At 35.8% G+C, this 25,250-nt stretch overlaps 1 protein-coding gene across 2 annotated transcripts in view; it reads left to right on the top strand.

Moving 5' to 3' along the window:
• The window catches only part of NBEA (neurobeachin), a 743,995-nt gene that overhangs the window by 178,220 nt on the left and 540,525 nt on the right, over positions 1-25,250 (top strand). For both annotated transcript variants that reach the window (XM_023208811.1, XM_023208812.1), the window contains exon 18: positions 15,262-15,370. In XM_023208811.1, the coding sequence (XP_023064579.1) occupies positions 15,262-15,370 (109 nt within the window). The remainder of the gene's footprint in view (positions 1-15,261; positions 15,371-25,250) is intronic.

The following is a 25,250-nucleotide window of genomic DNA, read 5'->3' as shown; positions in this document are numbered from 1 at the left end:
CGCAGAAGGATTACTTGAGCCCAGGAGTTTGAGTCCAGCCTGGGCAATGCAGCAAGATCCCCTTCTGGAAAAAAAAAATTGTAACAAATGTTAACACAGTGATATGGTTTGCTTGTGTCCCCCCACCTAAAATCTCATCTTGAATTGTAATCTCCATGTGTGAAGGGTGGGACCAGGTGGACATAATTGGATCACGGGGGCAGTTCCCCCCTGCTGTTCTTGTAATAGCGAGTCACATGAGATCTGATGGTTTTGTAAGCATTTGGCATTTCCCCTGCTTTCCCTCACTCCATCTTGCTGCCCTATGAAGAAGGTGCCTGCTTCTCCTTGCCTTCCACCATGATTGTAAGTTTCCTGTGAGTTAATTAAACAGAATTAATGTAGAACTGTGAGTTAATTAAACCTCTTTCCTTTATAAATTAGCCAATCTTGGATATTTCTTCATAGCAGTGTGAGAACAGACTAGCACAGATAGCATGGAAGTATTTAATTATGAACTAATAAAACATTGGATAAATACTGGAGGAAAAGAACTATACACAAAAAAATAAAATCGGAAATTGCTCAAAGGCAAAACTCTGGCTAGTAACATAGTGAAGTACACAGAAGATAAAACTGAAAATAAAGCAAATAATATGAATAGATGAAAACGTGAGTTTAGGATTAGAAAGAAAATGAGCAACATGGAAGAAAAACAAATTACCATAATGGCATAAATCGGCCGGACGCAGTGGCTCACGCCTGTAATCCCTGCACTTTGGGAGGCCGAGGCGGGCAGATCAATGAGGTCAGCAGTTTGAGACCAGCCTGGCCAACATGGTGAAACCCCATCTCTACTAAAAATATGAAAATTAGCCGGACATGGTGGTGGGCACCTGTCATCCCAGCTACTCGGGAGGCTGAGACAGAAGAATCGCTTGAACCTAGGAGGCAGAGGTTGCAGTGAGCTGAGACTGTACTATTGCATTCCAGAGCCTGGGCAGCAGAGTGAGACTCCGTCTCAGAAATAATAATAATAATTATAATAATAATAATAATGGCATAAATAGAGTTCCCAAATAAGAAAAGCAGAACAATGGAACAAAACAAATATTTAAATCTATAATTCAATGAAGTCTTGATGTAAGATTTTGCCATTCTTATTTAGAGGACATATTGTGTGCCAGGGAAGACTGACCTAGAATGGTTAGCATCAAGGTGTGTTACTGGACTTCAGTGTAAGAATACTTTGTATGTTAGTGCACAAAGAAAGAGAAACATGAGTCTGGCTTTAGACTCTAAAATAACCTCCAACACAAAAATCTGTAGCAATCATAAGATACGTAAATGAAGAAAGTGGGAGCCAAACTCTCCTTTAAGTGAAAAGAACGCTGTCAAACATTTTTAAGCCATACAACAAATTATTTCTGTGACTAAATCTTGAGGAAATTGCTGGGGATAAAGTCCAACCAACTAGGAATTACTGGAGAAACTATTGCTAAGGACAGCTGATGAGCACTGCATAAATTTATGCTAATACATAAAAAGTAAATTCTGATCTATCACAGTAATACCTACATTTATTTTAGTCTTAGTTTTATGGTTAAAATGAATTGGGAGGGGTGAAAAAAGAAGGAAAGCAGAGCAAATGCAAAGAGTCAGAATTTCCATGTAAGTGGACAGATGAAATATTACAAATACAGGCCTATTGACTAAAATTTGATGATGTAGATGAAAGGAAAAAATTAAGAGCAAATATGCCGACATTTACATTTCTCATAGTAGGAAAATACCCTTTTTAAACAGAAGTAGGATTCCTTATTCTTTCATAAAGAGATAAGCAGTTCTATAAAATTATAGAGCTTCAAAATATTTAAGATAAAATAAATATCTTAAATAAATCTTAAATGACATATCTAAGACCAGTCATACTGTCACAAAAAATAAATGCAAAAGCTTTTATACATCACCTGTTGTAAGAAAAATATCACAATTGATCACAGTAATAAAACCCAGTTCTATATGCAAGAAACACACCAGAAAACCAAAGTGGTTTTGAAAGATTAAAAGTAAAAGGATGAGTAAAGATTTATCATATAAGCACAAAGAAAGCAGGAAGTAGGAATCATGATCTTAATATTGGACAAATTAGAATACAAGCCAAAAAGCAGTAACCATTAGATAAAGAAGAATTATTTATAATGATAAAATAGACACATTCATAAAATAGAAATTACAGGAGAAACAGTGAAAGTTTAAAACTTTAAAACAAACTTTAATTCACCTATTTCAGTCCTCAAAAAGCCAAAAAGTATCTGGAATGGCGGGATAAATCTCATCCTTAAACTTGTGGGTTGATGTATATGAAGATTGGAGTGCTATCATGCTGGTTCCAGGGGCTCATGGTGCAGAACTTACAGCTTGCTAAGTTTTATACTACAAGTCAGTAAGTTTAGAGGGTGCTTTGCCTGACACCGCCTGCAGGGATCTCATCATTTAAAATACACAGCCATGAGATTTGACCTTGACTCTGTGGATAGTGAAAAATAGCAACTCATCTAAAGGGGCCTACTAGCCAGAGGCAGGATAAGAGAATCATCAGACTATGTACCCGGTGAAGTAGAACTTTGGTGGAGGCTGTTGTGGAACATTTGAATTTTTTTTTTTTTTTTTTTTTTTTTGAGATGGAGTCTCGCTCTGTCACCTGGGCTGGAGTGCAGTGGCCGGATCTCAGCTCACTGCAAGCTCCGCCTCCCAGGTTTACGCCATTCTCCTGCCTCAGCCTCCCAAGTAGCTGGGACTACAGGTGCCTGCCACCTCACCCGGCTAGTTTTTTGTATTTTTTAGTAGAGACGGGGTTTCACCGTGTTAGCCAGGATGGTCTCGATCTCCTGACCTGGTGATCCACCCGTCTCGGCCTCCCAAAGTGCTGGGATTACAGGCTTGAGCCACCGCGCCCGGTCTTGAATTTCATTTATACAAAGAGCTTTTGAGATTCAAATAGAGCACCAAAGATAATATTCTGCTCTTTTAGCTGACGATTTTTTAACCAGTTCACCCTAATTAGTGGACTTGAAGATCTCAAAGCATGGATGAAAAATAGAGAGTGAGAGAAAAGATAAAGCCTTGGAAAGTAAGAGACTTCATATGTGACTATTAAGAGTTCTTAGAAGAGAAAACTGATGGATGTAAAAACTAGATATCCTGAAACACTTTGATCTACTAAAAACCTAGAAATGTTGGATAAAAATATGTCAAAAATCCTGTTAAATAAATAGGTGTTCACACAAAAGTAAGGGAAATTCTCACATGCCAGAAATGAAAATCAAGCATACCAAAAGAAACAAGACTTCAAAAGCAAGGTAATTTTAAAATAACTCATGTGATTTAAAAAAACCCTAAGTAACTTGTGGAAATGAAAAGGTAGTAATTACAATTAACACCTATATGGAAACATTAAACAGATTAGACAAAGCTTCAGAAATAATTGGTGAACTGAGAGATAGAACTGAAGAAATTACCTAGAAATCAACACCAATAAACAAGATTACAAACATGAAATTAAGAGAGATAGAGAAAGAAGGAAAGGTTTCAAATATGGCTAATAATAAGAGTTACAGAAAAGTGGAAGAGAGAATGAGGAAGAGACACTATTCAAAGTAAATTACTAAAGTTTTACAAAATTGATGAAAGAACTGATTTTTCAGATTTTGGAAGTAAAATGAATTCTAATCAGGGAAAATTAGCATGAAATCTTACCACAAAGTGAAACTCCAGAGCCCAACAAGGACAAGGAGAGCAACAAAGGGAAGTTAGCCTTATAATATTACAAGAAATATAATATTTTAGTAAAGAAAACAGTACAGTACATATTTTTGAATAAACAGAGCAAAATGCAGTCCATAGATTGACCCAAATACTTAGTGATTTTAGTGCTAATAAAGGTGCCATCTCTGATGAATAGAGTGATGATGTACTTAAAAAAATGCTGTCTTGTTAAAGGAGTGGAACAAATGATATATTTTTATTTGCATTTGAAAAGTTGATAGGCATTTATAACAAATGTACCACTCTGGTGAGGGATGTTGACAGTGGGGAAAGCTGTGTGTATGTAGGGGTAGGGACATATGGGACTCCCTACTTTCTGCTCAATTTTACTGTGAACCTAAAACTTCTCTAAAAATAAAGTGCATTTAAAAGAGAAGGGGAGAGTTTTAGGGAAATGAGAAATCATAAAGTGTTCACTTGTATGGGGGAGCTGTGAGTGGTGTGGACATGTAAGGGATGAGTTGGGTGTGAAATCTCTCTGGGTATCTTTTTATGACATCATATATTTTTAACTAGGTAAATGTCTTACTTATTTGAAAAATTAAATGATAAAAGCTGGTATTGCATTAGTTAAATATATAAAAATAAACTTTAAGGCAAAAAATTATTGAGGACAAAGGAGGGCACCATATTATGAAAAAGATGTAATTCACTAGGAATGTAAAACAGTTTCAAATGCATATATACCTAGTGTAGGTGAGTCATAGAAATCTATTATTGACTAAATTTAGAAGAGTATTTTACAAGTTTTAACATATTTTTCTCCTTAAAAGATCAACAAAAAATCTCAAAAGTATAATTTGAAAAAAAATTCATTGGCTTGAGTGCCATACACATTCTTTTCAAGCACACAAAACTATAGAAATTATTTAAATGAGGCCATAAAGTAGGTTCAATAAATTTAAACAAATTGTCATACAGATAACTTTCTCTGCAAACAGTGCAGTTAAACAAGAAATCAATGATAAAAATTAAACTTAGAAAATAGAAATATGTATCTTCTACATAACAAGAAGTTATTCATTATGCAAATTATAAAATACAGTAAAAAATATTTAAAATTATGTATATTTACATTGGTGAGATTTGGTCTAAATGATACTAGAGAAAATTCATAGTTGTAAATATTTATATTAAAAACAGAAAGGTACTTAGGTTTTCATTTTTCTAGGCTCTCGGTTATGCTTACCTCATTAATTGTCTGTCTAAGAAGGCAAAAAAATAATAAAGTGCAGAAGTGAATGAAACAGAAAGCAAGACTATTAAACAGAGTAACAGCAAGGCCAAAAAGCTGTATTATTCACTTATAAAATACTTTTCCATGACTAGCTAGATAAAGAAGGAATCAGCCACTATTTCACCTAATAAAATTAGTACAACCTTGATACCAAAATTGGATATGGATTATACAATTATAAGGGAAAGGTATGGTCAGTCTCCCTTATGAACATGAGTCTGTCAGTTACTTTTTAAAAGTGTACAGCATAACCAAGTTTAGGGTACTCATAGAATGTAAAGGTGGTTTGACATCAGGACAACATTTTATCTATTTATTAACAAAGGAGAATAGCTTTATAATTATGATGTGTGCAAAAAATTTTCATAAAATTCAGTAGCATTCATCATAAAAATTTTTAGCAAACCACAAATAGAAAATAATGTATTAAATCTGGTATCCTATGTCTACTGAAAACTTTCCACAGTTCTATTTAGTAATGAAATGTTAGAAGCATCCCCTTTGAATAACTAACAATTAACGAAAGCCTGCTTTCACCACCCCTGTTCGACATCCTATTGAATAATATTTCGGCATTTATGTAACACTCCACCTAAAGCTAACAAAATTGTTTTCTAGTGCATATGCAGCATTCTCCAAAATGTATTATGAGTTGGGCTGTAAAATATAAAACAAGTCTCAGTAAATTTAAAAACTAATAAATCAAGCAAAGTATATTATCTGACCACACAGAATTAAATTTGGATGAAAGAGATTTGAGAAATTGCAAGGTATTTGGAAGTAAAGAACGTAACTAATCCCTGAGTCAAAAAAGAAATCATAAAGAACGTTAGACGTTGATTAGAACTGAATGAAAACAAAACCACAGCACAGACTACTTATTGAAAGCTTATGCATTGCTAATGGAATGTAAAATCCTGCAGCCATGTTCCGAAAGGATTTCCTAATTTCTTAAAAAGTGTTACCATACTTAGGAATGTATCCAAAAGAAGTGATAACCTGTTCATAGCCAGACTTTGCATGAATGTTCTTACTACTATTATTATTATTAATAATATTGTTATTATTTTGAGACAGAGTCTCACTCTGTTACCCAGGCTGGAGTATAGTGGCGTGATCTCCGCTCACTGAAACCTCCACCTCGCATGTTCAAGCAATTCTTCTGCCTCAGCCTCCCACGTAGCTGGGATTACAGGTGCGCACCCATGCCCAGCTAATTTTTTTGTATATTTAGTAGAGATGGGGTTTCACTGTGTTGGTCAGGCTGGTCTCAAACTCCTGACTTCTGATGATCCGCCCACCTCAGCCTGCCAAAGTGCTGGGATTACAGGCGTGAGCCACTGTGCCCAGCCAGTACTATTATTAATAGTAGCTCCAAACTAGAAACTATCCAAAAGTCAATCAGCTGATGAATGGATAAACAAAATGCTTTATGTCCATACAATGAAATACTATTGTGCAATTAAAAGGAAACAAACCACTGATGCATACTATGACATGAGTCCTAAAACTATTTTACTAAGTGAAAGAAGCCAGATGCAAAAAACTGTATACTATATGCTTATGTTTATATTAAATGTCCAGAATGCAAATAAGTGGTTACATGGTGCTAGCAGTGGAAGTGGGAATTAACTGCCAGTGGGCACAGAGAACTTTTTAGGATGATAAAAATGACCTATAACTGTATTGTAATGATACTGGCATGACTTGATATCATTTTTAAAAATCAATTGTTCGTTTACAAAGTGTGTGAATTTTGTGGTATGTGTATTATACTTCAATAAAGCTAGTAAAAATGTGAAAAACAAAATTTAAAACTCTTTGAAAGTGCAGGATAATACTGTTATCACCTTGGATTAAAGAAGAATTTCTGAAACATTAAATAGACATAAATCATACAGGAAAAAGATAAATTTGACTATTAGAATAAAAAGTACTTCAAAAGATACCATAAAAAGTGAGAAGACAAGGCACAAAGTGAAAGAAGATATTTGCGGTTTATCCCGGATACAATGGATTTGACTCCTAAACATATGAAAAAATTGTGCAAATAAATTAGAAAAAGAAAATCTGTTAGGATCATGAAGAATATAAACAGACAATTCACTGAAGAGGAAACTTGAGTTAGCAGTAAACATATGGGTAATATATTCAACTTCAGTAGTAATCAAGAAAGTACAAATAAAACATGCATTTAATGCTCATCAGGATGGTAAATTTTAAAACTATTGACAATATCAAGTGTTGACAAAGGATGTACGTCAGTGGAAACTCTCCAATCACTGGTGGAATTATATACTGGTACAATCACATTGAAGAACAATTTACAATTTTTAAAAAGGATAAAGATACTTATACTAAGGAACTCTCTCCTTGATGTAGAGAAACTCTCATGTGTGTGAACAATGTTCAATATAACATTGTTAATATTAATTAAAGTTGGAAACTGCATAGAAGAGGAGAACAGAAAGTAAATTACGGTATATTCATACAGTTGGATATATTCAGAACTGAAAATGAATGATGTAAAGTTACCTTCCACAAATCAAACATAAAGCAATAAAGCAAGTTGCAGAAGGATACATAATAATGATGCAATTTATTTCAATTTCAAAAATATGTGAAGACAAAATTGTAAATTGCATATGAATAGATATTCATCTAATTAAAATTATAAATTTGAATTATAAGGATGTACGTGGGAATAAAAACCAAAATTTTTGATTATGGTTATCCTCAAGTAGAGTGTGAAGAATGGGATGATAAACAGGTATCCAGAAATACTAAGGTGGTTGGTGGCTGCAGGAATATTATGTTTTAAAAAAATAACTGAGTAAAGAAACGTATAGCAAACAAAAGTAAAGCAGAAATTTGTTGACACTATAAAAATCAGATGGGATTTGAAAGCCCAAAACACAATGAGTTGAACCTGAGATTAAAAGTTCAAAAGAGAATGTGGAAGGACATTCTGTATTTTGAAAGGAACAATTTAACTAGATAGTGTTAAGTTCATAAACGTGAAAACATCAAATAGCGATGTCAAAACTATAAAGCAAAATTCATTTGAGATGCAATAAGAAGTTGATAAAATATAATAATGATATATATGACATATCTCTCTCAGATTGGGACCAATTGATAATACCTGCAGATATAGAGAAATTGAACTATTACATACAGATATAGAGAAATTGAGTAATAGATTCATAAAACCTGGCGCAGTAGATATATGTTCAATCTTACATATTTTGAGGATATACTTCATGGCTAAAGAAGATGTACAACAACAACAACAAAAAAAAGCGTCATGTCCTGGGCCATAAAATGAAAAAGCAGACAAAGTAGACATTTTATTGGATACTGCTTCCTGACCATAATGTGATAAAATTGGAAGTAAAAAAAGAAATTATGCAGAGTATCTTGCCTACTTAGAAATTAAGAAGCATTGTCAAGATATCCTTTAGAGAATAGAAGAAAATAAAAGAAAAATTGGAAATTATTTAAAATTTTCTGTACTTTATAGCAAAAACTCTTATCAGAAATAAATACCTCCATTATTGAAAAATAAAGATTAAAAGTTAGAGGGACTTTGTACTTACATTACAACATTAATTAAAGTAGGAATGAAGTAGGAAGTACAAATTAGTAAGGGTGCAGGCTAACATGAAGAAACTAGAAGTATAAAAACTGTTGAACTGTTGAAAGGATCACTGACTACAAAGCTGATGTTTTTAAGGAACCAACAAAATGAATCAAACTTTCCCATACCTCACTGAGGTAAAATAGAGAGAAGCTTTTGAATAAAGAAAGCCTTTTTAAATTACAGGATAGATTATAATGATTATAAGAAAAATATAGTACATTAGGATGACATATAAGAGGTTCACTTCTAATTCTTGGTAATAACATCATTTTGTTCTTTATATTTTTATGTGTTCATTTATTCAGTTTTTCACACATATACATAGTACTTCTGCCATCAATTTAAAAATGGGAAGGGTAACATCAAGTTACTAATAAATAAGATAAAACTAAAGGAGCACAAAACATTTCCAGTTTTGCTTCACTAGTAATCATCAACAAAGCTATCCTATGCTCCCTTAATGCAGAACTGTGTTTTGATATAGTTTCCGTGTAAACATCTGGATCGAAGGTGGAGAAGAAGCCTTCAAACCATATCACCACACCCAGCACCCCCACCCCCACCAAAAAAAAAAAAAGAAAACCCAAAACCACAAACATTTTACAAAGAATACACATTTGGAATTGTGGACTTCCAGATCAAGTTGATAAAGAGAGATGAAAGAATTTCCCTTGTCCAAACCTAATGAAATAAACATTATATAGTAACATAGAGACTCTCCCCCTCCAAAACAACAAATTCAAATGTGACCAGACAAGGAAAGCAGCATCACATAAAGCAATGCATTCAAAATATTGACAGCTAAAAAAAAGAACCCAAAGATTCTGGAGTGACTTTGTAAGTATCCTTCCTTCATTTCTGTCCCTGCAAAGTCAGCAGAATTCCTAGATTTCTCCCTTAATAATTCCCACTTTAGAGTGACAGGAATTGATTGGGTATGCCTGGTTTTTGTTCTTTAGTACTTTTGGTGAGTGAAAATAGTTCTTTTTTGAAACACGAAGAATGAACTGAGATTGATGTTCTGTGATGAAAGTGGGATTCCAAGTTTTTGTATTAATATGTCATACTGAGGGATCAAGTCAATGCCTGAAACAATTTTCTATTGGAAATGAGATATAGTCCCTTAAGTAATGTATAGAAAAAGCACACCATCTTCTAGAAAAATTTGACAGAGAATAAGACTTAAGACATATAGTATTTAGATCAGAGTTTAGTGATTAAAAAAAAAGCGTACCTAAAAAGAAAATGAGAAAACTAGGCAAAAAAAGAAGTACTTTCAAATGGTTAAACATTTGGCTGGCCTCAGACTTCTCCCAGTTGAATTCAGTGCCAAAAGAAATAATGCAATGTCTGCAAATTCTGAAAGAAGGTGTGACCCGAGAATATTATATCCTGCCAGATTGTTAAGTATGTAGACATCAGGTCAGAATTTAGAAGACAGACTTCTTCGTCTCGTCTTGAATAGCATTCCCAGTCAATTGAGAGCTGAGTCAAAAGAAAAACCAGAAATGGTGAAGACAAGATCAAGGAAGTGAATTCATTTGAAATAGACAAAGACCCAGCAATTCATACATAACAGCAGTGTTACGATGAAAATAATTTAAGTGTTTTAAACCTTGATGTTCAAATAGCAATATAACTCACAAAAATTAGGTGACCTAAAGTGTGAAGATGGTAATTATCTGTCTTTAATATAAAAGAGTAAACTGATACTTTCTAAAATTGAAATGTTTAGTTAATTAATTATGTAAGACTTTGTTTTTCCTCATAATTTTTTTAAGCCTCATAAAGATTTTTAATTAAAAAAAGCCTTTCATGTGGTAAAGAAAGTCATCTGAAGTTTTAAATTTTTTTATTGTTTCATGTCCTTTTCTTTCTTTTCTGTTAAATGTAAAATTATATTTGATGCTTTTTATTTAAAATAAAATTTAGTATGAATTTATTCTATCCTTCTTTATTCCCTCTTCCTTCCCTTCTCCTTTCTTGCCTTCTCTTATTCTCCATAAAAAGATATTTAATGTTTATTGTTATTTATTGTGTTACTTTTAGGTAGTAGTATTTTAAGTGTTGTACTTTCTATTTCCCTATACTTTATGAATTTCTATGTTGTATATGATTTACAAAAGCAATTAAATAATTATGAAAAATGAGTTAAAATAAAAATCATTTTAAAATGCTGTAGTAGAAAGAATGAGTATTAAGTATAAATGAAGAAATGACAGGATCAAAACTTGATAGTTTTATTCAAGAAAATTATAAAAACCTTTTGTTGCCACAAAATCCCTTGAAATTCAGAAAGTGGAGAATATTTGTCAATGAGTTGACAAAGTAATAATTTTCCTGATATTATTAGGGATCTTATAATTAGTAGAAAAAAGATGAACACACAGAAAAAAATGGGTCACAGGACAGTATCAGGAAGTTCTTGGAAGTAGTATAAATGCTTAGAAACTTTCAATTGATCAGCAATTCTTGTCAGTGAAAATAAGATCTACTTTTTACATACCAAACTATTTTTCTGATTATTATAATACATAGGGTTGGTAAAATGCATTTATACCTTAATAGTAGAAATATAAATGTACATATTTTTGGAGGTCAGTTCAGCGAAGTCCCATAAAAATTAAAATATAAAAAGCTTTTAACCTGATCATTTCAGTTTTGATCCTAAGGAAATAGTCATGATTATGCCCAAAGATGTGTCTAAAGGAAAATTTTATTTATGGTATAAAAAAATGGGAAATTACATAAATGGCTAACAGTAGTGAATGGATAAAACAATTATACTACTCTTTTTTTTTTTTTTTTCCCCGAAATGGCGTTTTGCTCTGTTGCACAGCTTGAAGTGTAGTGATGCAATCTCTGCCCACTGCAACCTACACCTCCCATGTTCAAGTGATTCTCCTGCCTCGGCCTCCTGAGTAGCTGGGATTACAGGTGCCTGCCACCATGCCTGGCTAATTTTTGTATTTCTAGTAGAGTCAGAATTTCACCATGTTGGCCAGGCTGGTCTTGAACTCCTGACCTCAAGTGATCCGCCCACCTCAGCCTCCCAAAGTGCTAGAATTACAGGTGTGAGCCACTGTGCTCAGCCAGTTATGCTCCATTTTTCTTATCAGTTATATTTTATGACACTGAAAAATACACAGTATATTGTTGATTTAAAGTAAACAAAGTATAAATTACCTTATATAGAACAATTTCCATTGTATTTCTCTCATCCTCTCATATCTGTGTGTCATATATGCATAGCAATTAATCTGTATATAAAATATTTATAATGATTATATCGGGTTACAGAATTATGGGGTTTCTTTTCTTTCTTTTTTGTTTTCTTTACTGTTTTCACATATACTCTGAATTTGTTACAAGAGTACAAGAGGTATCTTTTTTTTTTTTTTTTTTTTTTTTTTAAAGACAGAGCCTCACTCTGTTGCCCAGGCTGGAGTGCAGTGGCGCAATCTCAGCTCACTGCAACCTCCGCCTCCCAGGCTCAAGTGACTCTCCTGCCTCAGCCTCCCGAGTAGCTGGGACTATAGGTGCATGCTGCAACGCCCAGCTAATTTTTGGATTTTTAGTAGAGATGGGGTTTCACCATGTTGGCCATGCTGGTCTTGAACTCCTGACCTCAAGTGATCCGCCTGTCTCGGCCTCCCAAAGTGTTGGGATTACAGGCATGAGCCCCCACACCCAGCAACAAGAAATATCTTTGACCACCCCACAAAAAGGTGGTTTTGTGAAGAAAAAAATTTAAATACATTTCAGTGGAATGTATAGTAAGCTAATACATCTATAATGTGCATGATTACAAGATTCTGTAAAAATATAGATGACACTCTTGATCCATGTGGGCAGAAGTCCTGTCAAACTCAAGATATAAGCAAATCAGCACTAAAACTGAAGGCTCTTTAGATCTTAAAGGTAATTTTGATGTTAGTTTTTCCAGTAAACGTCCCACTGAAGCCTTTCCTGAACTAAACCCACAGAGCTAGGTCTTTCATTAGAAGTCCTATAAGGAACAAAATCATGTGATGTACAGGGGCAGTGCACCATTTCCTGCCTAAGATGATGGATGGTATTTTGTTTATCTCTTGACTGCTGTGCAGCAAAATTTATTGGTAAGTATTGTTTTAAAGCAAACTATAGGAGGAAGCTGACTTGTCTCTTCCCTGGTGTATGCACAGTATCTTCAAGTTTCCCCCAAACCTAGAATTAAGCACCTGTTTGCATTGGAGGAGATAATCAAGAGAGCAAGGATTTCTTTGGTAGCTGAAGTAGTAGTGGCACAGTTAAGAGAGTATTCTAAATTTCAGATAGCCTACTTAATTAATAGTTCAGTTTTTTGAGACCGGGTCTGTTGCTCAGGCTGGAGTGCAGTGGCGCAAGCCCACTGCAGCCTTGATCTCCAGGAATCAAGTCATCCTCCCCTTCTTGAGTAACTGGGGATGAGAGGAGCCTGCCACCATGCCCAGCTGCCCAGCTAATGTTTTTATTTTATTTGATTTGATTTAGTAGAGATGAGGTCTTGCTGTGTTGCCCAGACTGGTCTTGAACTCATGAGTTCAAGTGAGCCTCCTGCATTGACCTCCCAAACTGCTGGGATTACAGGCATTAGCCACTGAGCTGGCTTTCAGATAGACTAATTTAGACCTATGTTTACCAGCTCCTTGTAACAGATCTGTTTCAAGGTCTGTGCTTTGTCATTTGTTCTTTCCTGATTGGGAGCAAAGGAGCATTTAAGGCCTCCTTTTCTTGGGTAACGCTTGAGTTGGAAGAGATTTAAACCTCCCATCATCCCATAATACTCATTAGCCCTGTATTTTTTTTAATAGCCATTTGACCTTTTTCAGTCATATTTAAGTGTTTTGCAAACACAGCCACAGGACAGATGTCGTAGCTTCCTTTTGAGTTTAGGTAATTTTGCTTTTTCCTTGCCTGGACTGAGGCAGATAGAGTGAGGGGATCAACAGTTCTGTGCCTTTTGTTATGGAGTGTGGCACTTGGAAGCTGATGTTAGACAAGACCTTTTGCAGATGAATGGTACCCACATAAATGGTTCATTTGATTTCTGTATTAATTATGGTAACAATAGCTGCCATAACTGATAAATAATGAAATTCTAGTCACTTCCCAGGTAGTATTTTATTTCATGTTCACTTAAAATCCAAATAGGCCTTCCCAAGCAGTTGATTATCTTACAGTGATTTAGAGACCCAGGCAGCTTCTCCCACCTTGTGGCTCCATTGTCTTCCTTCTGTGGATCTGTGTTGCTGGCTTGCGGAAAGAGCATGGAAAATGTGCATGAGTGCTTTTCCTGTGGGTCAGGCCTCAAAATAATCTACAACTGTTCTGTTCACATTTTATTGGCTAGAACTCAGTTAAATAGCCACACTTAGCTATAAGAGGGGCTGGAAATGTAATACAGATGTGGACCCAGGAAGAAAGGAACCAGAGTTTGGTGATTACTTTGTCAGACTGTGTCACAGTTGCCAAAACCAGAGAACAATGGAAAATTGAAGAAAAAAATGAAATACTGAGAGTTGGGAGAGAAGATGATCTAGATTTTGAATTCTTTTTTTTTTTTTTTTTTCTTGAGATGGTGTCTCACTCTGTCCCCCAGGCTGGAGTGCAGTGGCACGATCTCGGCTCACTGCAACCTCTACCTCCCAGGTTCAAGTGATTCTTCTGCCTCAGCCTCCTGAGTAGCTGGGACTACATGCGTGTGCCACCATGCTCGTATTTTTGTATTTTTAGTAGAGATGGAGTTTCACCATATTGGCCAGGCTTGTCTCGAACTCCTGACCTCGTGATCCGCACACCTCAGCCTCTGAAAGTGCTGGGATTACAGGCGTGAGCCACTGCTCCCGGCCCAGATCTTGAATTCTAAGGAAGTAACACAAATGAGAGGCTGTTAGTAATTCTTGAGCTAGAGCTAAGAGTTCCAGGATGGTTCCTTTAACGGAACCTTCTATCCTAAGTGTGGGTGTGGGTGGGACAAAATTAAATCAAGCAACATTAAGTAGAAAGGTAGTTTTTAAATCCATTGGTAGACCACAAATACAAGCAATGATGAACTCTCTTTAATTATGCAGAATTATTTTGTTTTAATGACCCCAAAATTAACCTATCGTATTTATTTTTAACCATAATTTTAGTTCTTGATGTTAAGGTTTGTTACAGTGTATGTTATAAACTTTGAATTTGCATAGAAATGATTTAAAAATTATGTGGTCTCTATGTTAGGGGAAACCAATAGTTTTAACCCAATAAAATAACTTCTAAATAGTTATTTGAAATTTGAAAATAATAGCAATGACATTTATGTAATATTCCATAATTTGTACATTTCACATTTTAGTTCACACAGATATTTTATTTGAAAAGTTTTTAACAGTCTTGGAACTTTAGGACACAGTTGTGTTACAAACTGTTGTTTCTATAGATGGAAGTTCATAAAAATAATTACTTGTATTATTCTGTATCTGCTTGTAAATTGTTCTCTCTTATCTAAAAGTCATGTGAGCAGAGAATCCAATGTGTTTCATGGTGTTTTATTTTTCCCCCTTCTCTCCAGGAGAAAAGTTGAAATTATGCACACCCATAGTCTTTTCACTCTTCTTGGAGAAAGGCTGATGTTGCATACAAACACTGTGACTGTCACCACATACAACACACTTTATGAGGTAAAAATAAAAAATGTGTGATGAAAGTTTTAAGTGTATACAGTGGAAACCCTCTAAATCTATGCAATTGAGATGAGTAGTTGGTCTGTTAATCTAAAAGCTAATTAAACCAGAAAATGGTTTAATGGTAAAAAATGAATACATACCTTATATTTTTATTTTATTTTAAAACATATCCATGTACAATTTTTGCCAATCTCTTTATGTCTATCCAAGAGCTTTTCTTCTAGTATAGGTTGGCTGACTGGCTTCACACAAAGTCTTTCTCACATAAACTACATCCATTACATATTATATATTAGTTCTACTTCCCCATCCCCACCCCTGTTTTTCTCCTCTCCTTCCTACTCTCTCCCTTTCTGCTTCTATTAGCTATATCCACTGCCAGTATTAAGCTAGAGTTGCTATTGGGATAAATTTAGGTAAGAATTATTTATAAAAATGATATCTGAAAGTATCTTTGGATCTCATCATTTCAATTTAGAAGTTCCTTTTTTATCACTTCCAACAAATGGAACAGTTTTGGGTTCAGTATTTTCTATAAAATGTGTATACTACCTCACAAGAGTGGCTACTTTCATTTTTAAATGCTAGTAAAATATTAGTAATATCCCCTTACATTAACCTTAAGTCTGCTTTTCCTATAACTCATCTTCAGTGGTCCCAGTTTTTTTTATCTCTAGCTCAAGAGCTAACTGCCAGCATCCATTTTTGTATGGCTCTAAGTTAAGGATGCTTTTTTATATTTCTAAATGGTTGAAAATAATCAAAATAAGAATAATATATGAATTGTAAAATTTATAGGATTTTCAAATTTCAGTGAACACAGTCACACTCATTTGTTTAGCTATTGCCTGTAGCTACTTTGTGCCACAACCACAGAGTTAAAGAGCTGTAACAAGAGTATTTGTTATGCTCTCCTCACCTGGCACTGTTGCTTGGCAAACTAGAAATTACAGATGTAATAACTCAACAGTGTTTCATGTACCGCCTGTATTGCCAAACCTAAGTTTTCGGCTTTTAAATACTAGTACATACCCATCATGTCTAAACAAGAAGAAAAATGGATTTCTAATCTCACACTTTGAAATACAGCAGAATGTAGATTATTTTGTTATAGATTTAGATGACAAGAATGCATCTGTTATACAAGGGCATTATAGTCATGCTAAGAGAAAACTTACAGGTACTACTAAATATCCATAATATTATGCCTAACTCAGAAGAGCAGTGGTCAGAAAACATTAAACAGAATATCTCGTCATTGTAGATTTATTTATAAAAATGTTTTTAAAATAAAAATGAGAGACATTGAGAAAGGCAGATGCTGAGATTCTGAATGAAATTGTACTATAATTTTGAACTAACCTGTAGTCTCAGTTACTTGGAGGGCTGAGGCAGGAGGATTGCTTGATCCCAGGAGGTCATGGCTGCACTGAGCTGAGATTGCGCTGCTGCACTCCAGCCTGAGTGACAAAGTGAGACCCTGTCCCCTTCAGAAAAACAAAACGAAACAAAAACAAAAACAAATTTACTCTTCTCTAATACTCTTTCTTTTCATGTAAGCCATGGAACAGATCAGCTCAGTTTCAGATTTTGCACAGTCCTCAAACAGGATAGGTTTTACATTTTTTTTTAATTTGGAGATTTTTCTTTTATTTCAATTTTATTTTTTCTTTTAAAAATTTTTATTATATTTTAAGTTCTAGGGTACATGTGCACAACGTGCAGGTTTGTTACATAGGTCTACATGTGTCATGTTGGTGTGCTGCACCCATTAACTCATCATTTACATTAGGTATTTATCCTAATGCTGTCCCTCCCCCAGACCGCCACCCCCTGACAGGCCCCAGTGTGTGATGTTTCCCGCCCTGTGTCCACGTGTTCTCATTGTTCATTTCCCACCTGTGACTGAGAACATGCAGTGTTTGGTTTTCTGTCCTTGTGATACTTTGCTGAGAATGATGGTTTCCATCTTCATCCATGTCCCTACAAAGGACATGAACTCATCCTGTTTTATGACTGCATAATATTCCATGGTGTATATGTGCCACATTTTCTTAATCCAGTCTGTCATTGATGGACATTTGGGTTGGTTCCAAGTCTTTGGTATTGTGAGTAGTGCCACGATAAACATACGTGTGCATGTGTCTTTATAGCAGCATGATTTAAAATCCATTGGGTATATACCCAGTAATGGGATCACTGGGTCAATGGTATGTCTGGTTCTAGATCCTTGAGGAATCGCCCCACTGTCCTCCACAATGGTAGAACTAATTTACACTCCTACCGACAGTGTAAAAGCGTTCCTATTTCTCCACATCCTCTCCAGCATCTATTGTTTCCTGGCTTATTTTTTTTTTTTAAATACTTAAAGTTCTAGGGTACATGTGCACAATGTGCAGGTTTGTTACGTATGTATACATGTGCCATGTTGGTGTGCTGCACCCATTAACTTGTCATTTACATTAGGTATATCTCTTAATTTACATTAGGTATACATTTACATTAGGTATACCTCTCCCCTGCCACAATAGGTATGTGATGATCCCCTTCCCCTGTCCAGGTGATCTCATTGTTCAATTCCCACCTATGAGTGAGAACATGTGGCATTTGGTTTTCTGTTCTTGCGATAGTTTGCTGAGAATGATGGTTTCCAGCTGCATCCATGTCCCTACAAAGGACACAAACTCATCCTTTTTTATGGCTGCATAGTATTCCATGGTGTATATGTGCCACATTTTCTTAATCCAGTCTGTCACTGGTGGACATTTGGGTTGATTCCAAGTCTTCGCTATTGTGGCGAATAGTGCCGTAATAAACATACGTGTGCATGTGTCTTTATAGCAGCATGATTTATAATCCTTTGGGTATATACCCAGTAATGGGATGGCTAGGTCAAATGGTATTTCTAGTTCTAGATCCCTGAGGAATCATCATACTGTTTTCCACAATGGTTGAACTAGTTTAGAGTCCCACCAACAGTGTAAAAGTGTTCCTATTTCTCCACATCCTCTCCAGCACCAGTTGTTTCCTGATTTTTTAATGATCGCCATTCTGACTGGTGTGAGATGGTATCTCATTGTGGTTTTGATTTGCATTTCTCTGATGGTGAGTGATGATGAGCAAGATGGGGGACAAAAGAGTGTTTTTGGATGTGTTCAATTAAATGAAATTCAAATTTCGGGGTCTGCAAATAAAAGGTTTTGTTTGTTTGGGTTCTTTTAAGGAAAAGTACAGAGATTTATTGCATAGAGAAAAGTACACACTCAGGAAAGGGGAGTGTGGGCTTACTTAAGAGAGAGTTGCATGCAAGGGTTTTTGGGGCTGCTACCTTTATGAGTTTCTTCTAAACAAGGGATGGAGTGTTGCTATCTAGTATTACTCCAAATATGGGTGTTCCTGGAACCATTATGGTGCTGATGGGTGTGTGATTTCATATGTTAGTGAGTGTGTAATGAGGTCCTAGGTGAACCTCCATCAAATCCAGTGCCATAGTGGGTCCCGTCAGCCTTAGCTATCTTGGCTCTCATCCTGGCTTTTCAGGGTCTTATCAACCCCTAGCTTCTGCAGCTGTTTCAGTAGTTTCCTTTTGCTAGTCATGTGAAACTGCTGCCTGGAGTTTTTTATTCTCCTGCAACCACCCTTATTATTCCTGTTTCCTTTCCCCTTCCCCTTCAGAGATTTCCATCTCTTATTCTTAAGGGTTGATGAGGGAGAAGGTTGGTCTTCTTTATCTACTTCCTGCTGATTAGAGATGTTGGCCCTGCCTCACAAGGGCGTGGAAATCTCTGGCTGCCTGGCCTGAGGGCTCTGAGGGTGAGTCACCAGGAGACTCTGAATCCAAGGGAGGGATTGGAATCATTGCATGACCATCATTTTGACATGGAACTGTTAAAATGTAAAAGACACAAAATTTACGAGGAGGTTAAACAAGTAAGGACAAAGATTCATAGTAATAAGAGAGCTACTGAAGGTCAAAGGAAAGAACCACATCACAGTTGGTAGGTATCCTTTGATGGAGTCCCACATGGTTTGAGCAGTGGGATTATATTGAAATTATATATCCAGGTAGCCTGTTAGTAAATCTTTTGAACTTTCAGTGTAATCCTGAATTGTTAATATAAGAACAACAGGTGTGTTTTATTACTGTGCAAACCCCACTTTGTGCAGCTAGAACATAAAGCCTGTTGTTGTTTCCTTGACCATTCAAGCAGTTCATGCTTTGACCCTGTTAGAGCTTCATACAGTAGCTTAGCAATGATTCTAAATCCTGGGATCCAAATCTTGCAAGTTCCTGTCATACCCAGGAAAGTTTTGAGTTGCTTCTTCAGTTGTAGAGGCCTGACCTTTAAGATAGCTTCCTTTTGTTCGATGGACATGGTGTAGTTTCCTGGGCTTAAGATGTACCCCAGATATTTTACTTCCAATTTAGAAATCTGGGCCTTGGGTGGAGAGACTGGATACCCTTTCTTCCAGGAAGTTTAGAACTTGAATAACATTCTTATCTGAGGCCTCTTTAGTGGGTCTGCATATAAGGATGTCATCCACATATTGGAGTATGACTTCCCTTTCTGGCTCTAGTTACTGTAATTCTCTTGCCAAGGCATTTCTGAACAAGTGAGGGCTATCCCTAAAGCTCCAAGGCAGGATGACCCAGGTATACTGCCAGGAAATACTGTTTTCAGTATTAGTTCACTCAAAAGCAAATAAATAGTGACAGTCAAGGCATAGAGGGATACAAGAGAAAGCATCCTTAAGATCTAATATCATGAACCAGTTGGTGTCTTCTGATATTTGGGTAAATATGGTAGAAGGATTTGGCACTATAGGATGTAGGGGAATTACAGCCTCATTAATGGTTCATAAACCTTGAACTAGACAATATTCTTCATTTTGTTTTTAGACAGGGAGCACAGGACTATTACAAGGAGACTGACATGGAACTAGGAGGCCATGTTTTAAAAACTTCTTAATTAGAGGGTAGAGTCCTCACCTGGCTTCTTGTTTGAGGAGATATTGATGCTTATGTGGGAAATTATTTTTGTCTTTTAAAGAGGTGATCACTAGCTGACCACGTATTGCTTTGCCAGGAGTTTTTTGATTTCATACCTGTGGTTCCATTTCCAGATCTTATTTTGGAAGGAATCTCCTGTTTGTCTGATACAGGTAATGAAAAAACAAGTATTGCCAGTACTTGAAAGGAATGTTTCCCAGGGCCTGATAAATATAAAGTGACTCCAACTGTGGCCAGAAAATCCCATTCCAATGAAGAAATGACACATAGAGTTTTGTAGCCTGAAGCTCAGGGGTAAGGTAAAGTGTTTTGATTTTGGAGTGCCATCAACATCCATGACAATACAGTTATTGGAAGATAGGGTCCAAGAGTGGCCTTTAGGACAGAGTAACTTGCCTCTGTGTCAGTTAAGAAATTATTATTCTTTCCTCCTGTGTCAAGTCACCCAAAGCTCCTTAGTTGTGATGACCATGCCCCCCAGGAACCTTGGATCCCTTCAGTCCTCAGTTATAACCATTATGGCATCAAGTTTCCTTCTCTCCCTTTGGAGCTGAGGGCAATCCCTTTTCCAATTGCCTCCTCCTTGTAGTGAGGACAGGGTCTGGTTGGGCTCCCATGGCTGGGACAGTTATTGCTACTGTGTCACAGCTCCCCACACTTGAAGCAGCAACCATTACCTTTAAGTTTTCTGGGAGGTCTGCTTGGTCCATGGGTGAAGTTTACCTCTGGGTGACCCTGAGGTTGCAGGATGCTGCTTATAGTGACTACTATCATTTGGGCCTGCTGCTATCTCATCGTTTGCCATGCTAGGTCCTTTCAGCATATTCAGCCCTATCCCTATTATTGAATTTCACATCAAGCATTTCATTAATCGGCATTTGGGATCCCAAAGCCAATTTATGTGGTTTTTCTTCTGATGTCAGGTGCTGACTGGCTAACAAAGCTAGTCCCAAGTAAAGTTTGGCAAGCATCAATATTGGGGTCAATGTTAGTGTATTTTCTTAGGGCCTTCACAAGGCATCTCTGGAACAAAGCTGGTTTTTCATCCTTTCTTTATTTCCCTTATTTTATTATAGTCCACTGGCTTGGACTATATGTTTTTCATTCCCTTCACTAAACAAGTTATGTTTTTCATTCCCTTCACTAAACAAGTCACCATATGATTTATTTTTCTTAGATCAACTTGGCCCTGTTGATAGTTCCAGTTAGGGTCTTTGTTAGGCAAAGATGTGGCCCCCTTACCATATTCTTCCCCAGATGACAGATTGTCATAAGCCTGGGCCTTTGCCGAAATATGCTGCTTTTCTTCAGGGGTGCAATGCATGGACAAGATGATATGAATGTCTCCCCAAGTTAACTCAGATGAGAGTGAGAAAGCCCAGAATTCCTTCATGAATTTAGTTGAAAATCAAAGGTACATGCACCTGATGAATGATCCCAGCATCCCCATTGGCTACCTCCCTAAGTGGACATAACTTAAAATGGTCTCTTGGGAGGGTAGGAAACACCACTGCAGGTGACCCCATCAGGGCTTGGTTCCCTTGGTAGGGAAGGTTATATAGGATGTTAAGGAGGCGGACTAGTAAGAGTCTGGATGCTGGAGACAGTGGAAATAGAAGAAGACTGGGGAGTTAAAGGTGGAGCTGGGTAAGAGGGAGAAGCTGTGGGTGCCAGACTGTGTCTAGGTTAGGAGGTGAGGGAAGGCCCCTGAGAGGTATATTTCCCAAAAGGGGATCATTTAGGATATCTGGTTACCCATTTGGTGCCCTTAAAGGAAGGGGTATGAGCATAACAAAGGTGGGAATTCCTGTGAAGCTCAGGGTTTTGATAAAGAGCTATGAAGGCCTGTACATACAATATTTGAGTCAATTTTTTCTTATGTTCACAAACAAGATCTAATTACAAGATAGTATTAAAATGTAGGGTCCTGCTCTTTGGCTATTGTACTCCATTTTCTGAAAGAGAGTTACCATTGGCTTTGACTTGTTCTTGGGACAACCGACTGCCAGTGATTCTAAAATGGGGCTGATGATGCTCCAGGCTGGCTCATTATAAAGATAATACTGGTGGGCTGGGTGAGGTTTTCAAATACTGGTGGGACCTTCACCCCAGCTGGTGTTCAGGCTCTTGATAATAGGAGTTCAAGGATGAGTCAGAAAATAGTGATAGCATGGAGATTTCTTGCAAAGAGAAAAGTACAAACTCAAGATAGGGGAGTGTGGGTGTACTCGAGAAATAGTTGCATGCAAGGGGGTTTAGGGCAGCTTCCTTTATGCAGAAATAAAGTTTAATAGAACATAACTCATTAAGTAAAGTCCACTGGTCACTTGATATTACAGAGTTGAGTAGTTGTAATGGAGATTATATGATCCACAAATCCTAAAATACTATCTGATCTTATCTATAAAAAATTTGCTGACCACTGCTCTAAAGCAGTACAGAGAAATTTAACTCCCCTCTGTTGTTCTTTTTATTACAGTCTGTATTATATTCTTCTATCAGAATTAATATTCTTCATTGCAAAAATTTGGAAAATGTGGAAAAGCACCAAAATAAAATTTAGCAATTACATCTGATTCATACTTAAGAATATATGTATGTATATATATTTCTCAACTCATACACATATGCACACACAACTTTTATAAAATGTTATCCTAAATATAGTTTTCTTGTACAGCTTTTTGCACTTATATTTACAAATATATTTATCACAAAATATTCATCTATAGCTGAGAAGGGTAAACTTTTCTGGTAAAGGGACAGATAGTAATATTTCAGGCTTTGTGGGCTGTGCAGTGTCTGTCACAACTACTCAAATCTATTATAGCTCAGAAGCAGCCATGGACAGGATGAACCAGACAGGCTGCATACCAGTAAAATGGTATTACAGAAAGAGGTGGCAGGCTAGATTTGGCCCACAGGCCATAGTTTTCTGACCACTGCTCTATAATATTACTTTTAACTACTTGATTTTTTCTCTATTTTATGTTCTCATCAGTAAATTTAAGAGTGGCTGCTCTTTAGATTAGTGAAGAAATCTACTGACTACTCTGAATTGTTTGTTTGTTTTTGAACGTAATATTCCCACTTTGTGTCAGTCATTCCTCAAATCAAAAGAGTAGTAGACCATGCCTTTCTGAACAGTGCCTTTTTGAATTATAGTAATGTTTTAGTATTGTTTCAATATTTTGCACACAGAACTGAGTAAGTACTAGTATAATGGCTTTTCCCTATGCAGAGTATAATGAGGCCATTTTCTTTCTTTATTCTGATACTGTATTTCCCTCATCATAGTAACTATTTTTTATTGATCACCTCTCATGACAAATATGGTAAATTCTTTATGAACATTGTTTCAGATCTTACAGCTATCCTATGATAATGGTATTTTTTATTGCTTTTTAAAACAGACAAATTAAGACTCACAGGTTAAATAATTTGCTATATGTCATGCCACTAATAAATAATCATAAAGTAGGTAGGTTCCATGATATATATGCATAATGCAAAAATGTCAGAATCTCTCCTCAGGTGATAGCATTAAAGTCCTCCTCTGAATCAATACCTACTACCATATCAGATTAGGCTTCTGAAAGCTACTGCCTAATATTGATGAACTTGTGTTTATCTTTTGATTTTTTGAACCTACTAATTGCTTTGGTCAATGATGCCTATGTAAGTTTTTAATCATTGTTTTACCTGCGTGAATTTTTGAGCATCTGCTTATTTTGACCTCTTATCCTTAATAGAGAGTCTGAGTAGTCAGTGAAACTTTATATAAGAGTGTAGCATAATAACATAATATGTTGAGTTTGAAAAACCGTTGTGTAGTACTAACCTTTAAATAAGAAAATTTTGAATACGTGTATACACACATATATGTATTTCTATTAGTCTTCCTGAAAAGTGACTCAACACAAGTACAGCAGCGTTTTTACCCACCACCTATACTTCTGTGTATTCCTAGTATCCAGATTTTGGTCTCTAGTGATATTCTACACAAAACAAAGTCAAGTAATTGCTGGTCCAATGTCTTAGATGAGGAAAACTCAAGGTAAGTTTGAATTCTCTGATACTGGATATAGGATGAGGCAGAGCTCCTGAAATGATGAAGGAACCAACTTACAGGCCTCTGATCAATTTTAGTAATATTCGTTTTTCAAATAGAATAATGTTTATGGTTACTTTAAATTATTTTTCAAGGACTTTGAGTTTATAATGAACTCATATTCTAAAAAGAAAAGTTAATGTAAGTGTGCAAAGTGCCAAAAGAGAAAGATCATAAATGATTGGTCAGCATTGTTAATCCTACAAAGTAGCAGAAAGGGTCTTTAACGTAAGCTTTAACACTACTGCCAAACCGAATTGTATTATTAGAATGACAGGACAGTAGATTACTGTTTCTGGATCACCAGAGTTTAAACATTACATCTTTTGCTGGGTCACATCTAGTTGCAAAAAAATTAACTTGTGTGATGGGTATCAATTTAATTTCTATTAACATAGTAAAGGAAATTTAACTGAAAAAGGAAGTCACTTCCAGACTTGCAGTTTAGGTTTAATTCATCTTGTTAGCATCAATCAAGTTTTGTACTCTTAGCAAGAATTAGTTGTTTGATAATCCAGAGTTTGAAATATTTTTTTAATCTTCATTTTCTTTTTTCAGTTTGGGAAAATCACCTTAATCTCAGCAATGCATCAAAATAAATATTACTACAACTCTACGAATGTGTAAAATTAAGTGCAGAAATAATAAACAACCAACTTATGGTGTTGATAATGATATTTTAGAGTAGAGTAGAGTAGTGTAGAGTAGAATAGAATAGAATAGAATAGAATAGAATAGAATAGAATAGAATA

The sequence above is a fragment of the Piliocolobus tephrosceles genome, chromosome X (genome assembly GCF_002776525.5).
Source record: "Piliocolobus tephrosceles isolate RC106 chromosome X, ASM277652v3, whole genome shotgun sequence".
Taxonomy (NCBI): domain Eukaryota; kingdom Metazoa; phylum Chordata; class Mammalia; order Primates; family Cercopithecidae; genus Piliocolobus; species Piliocolobus tephrosceles.
Note: the sequence above shows the minus strand (reverse complement) of the source record. Positions and strands in the feature narration are given on the sequence as shown.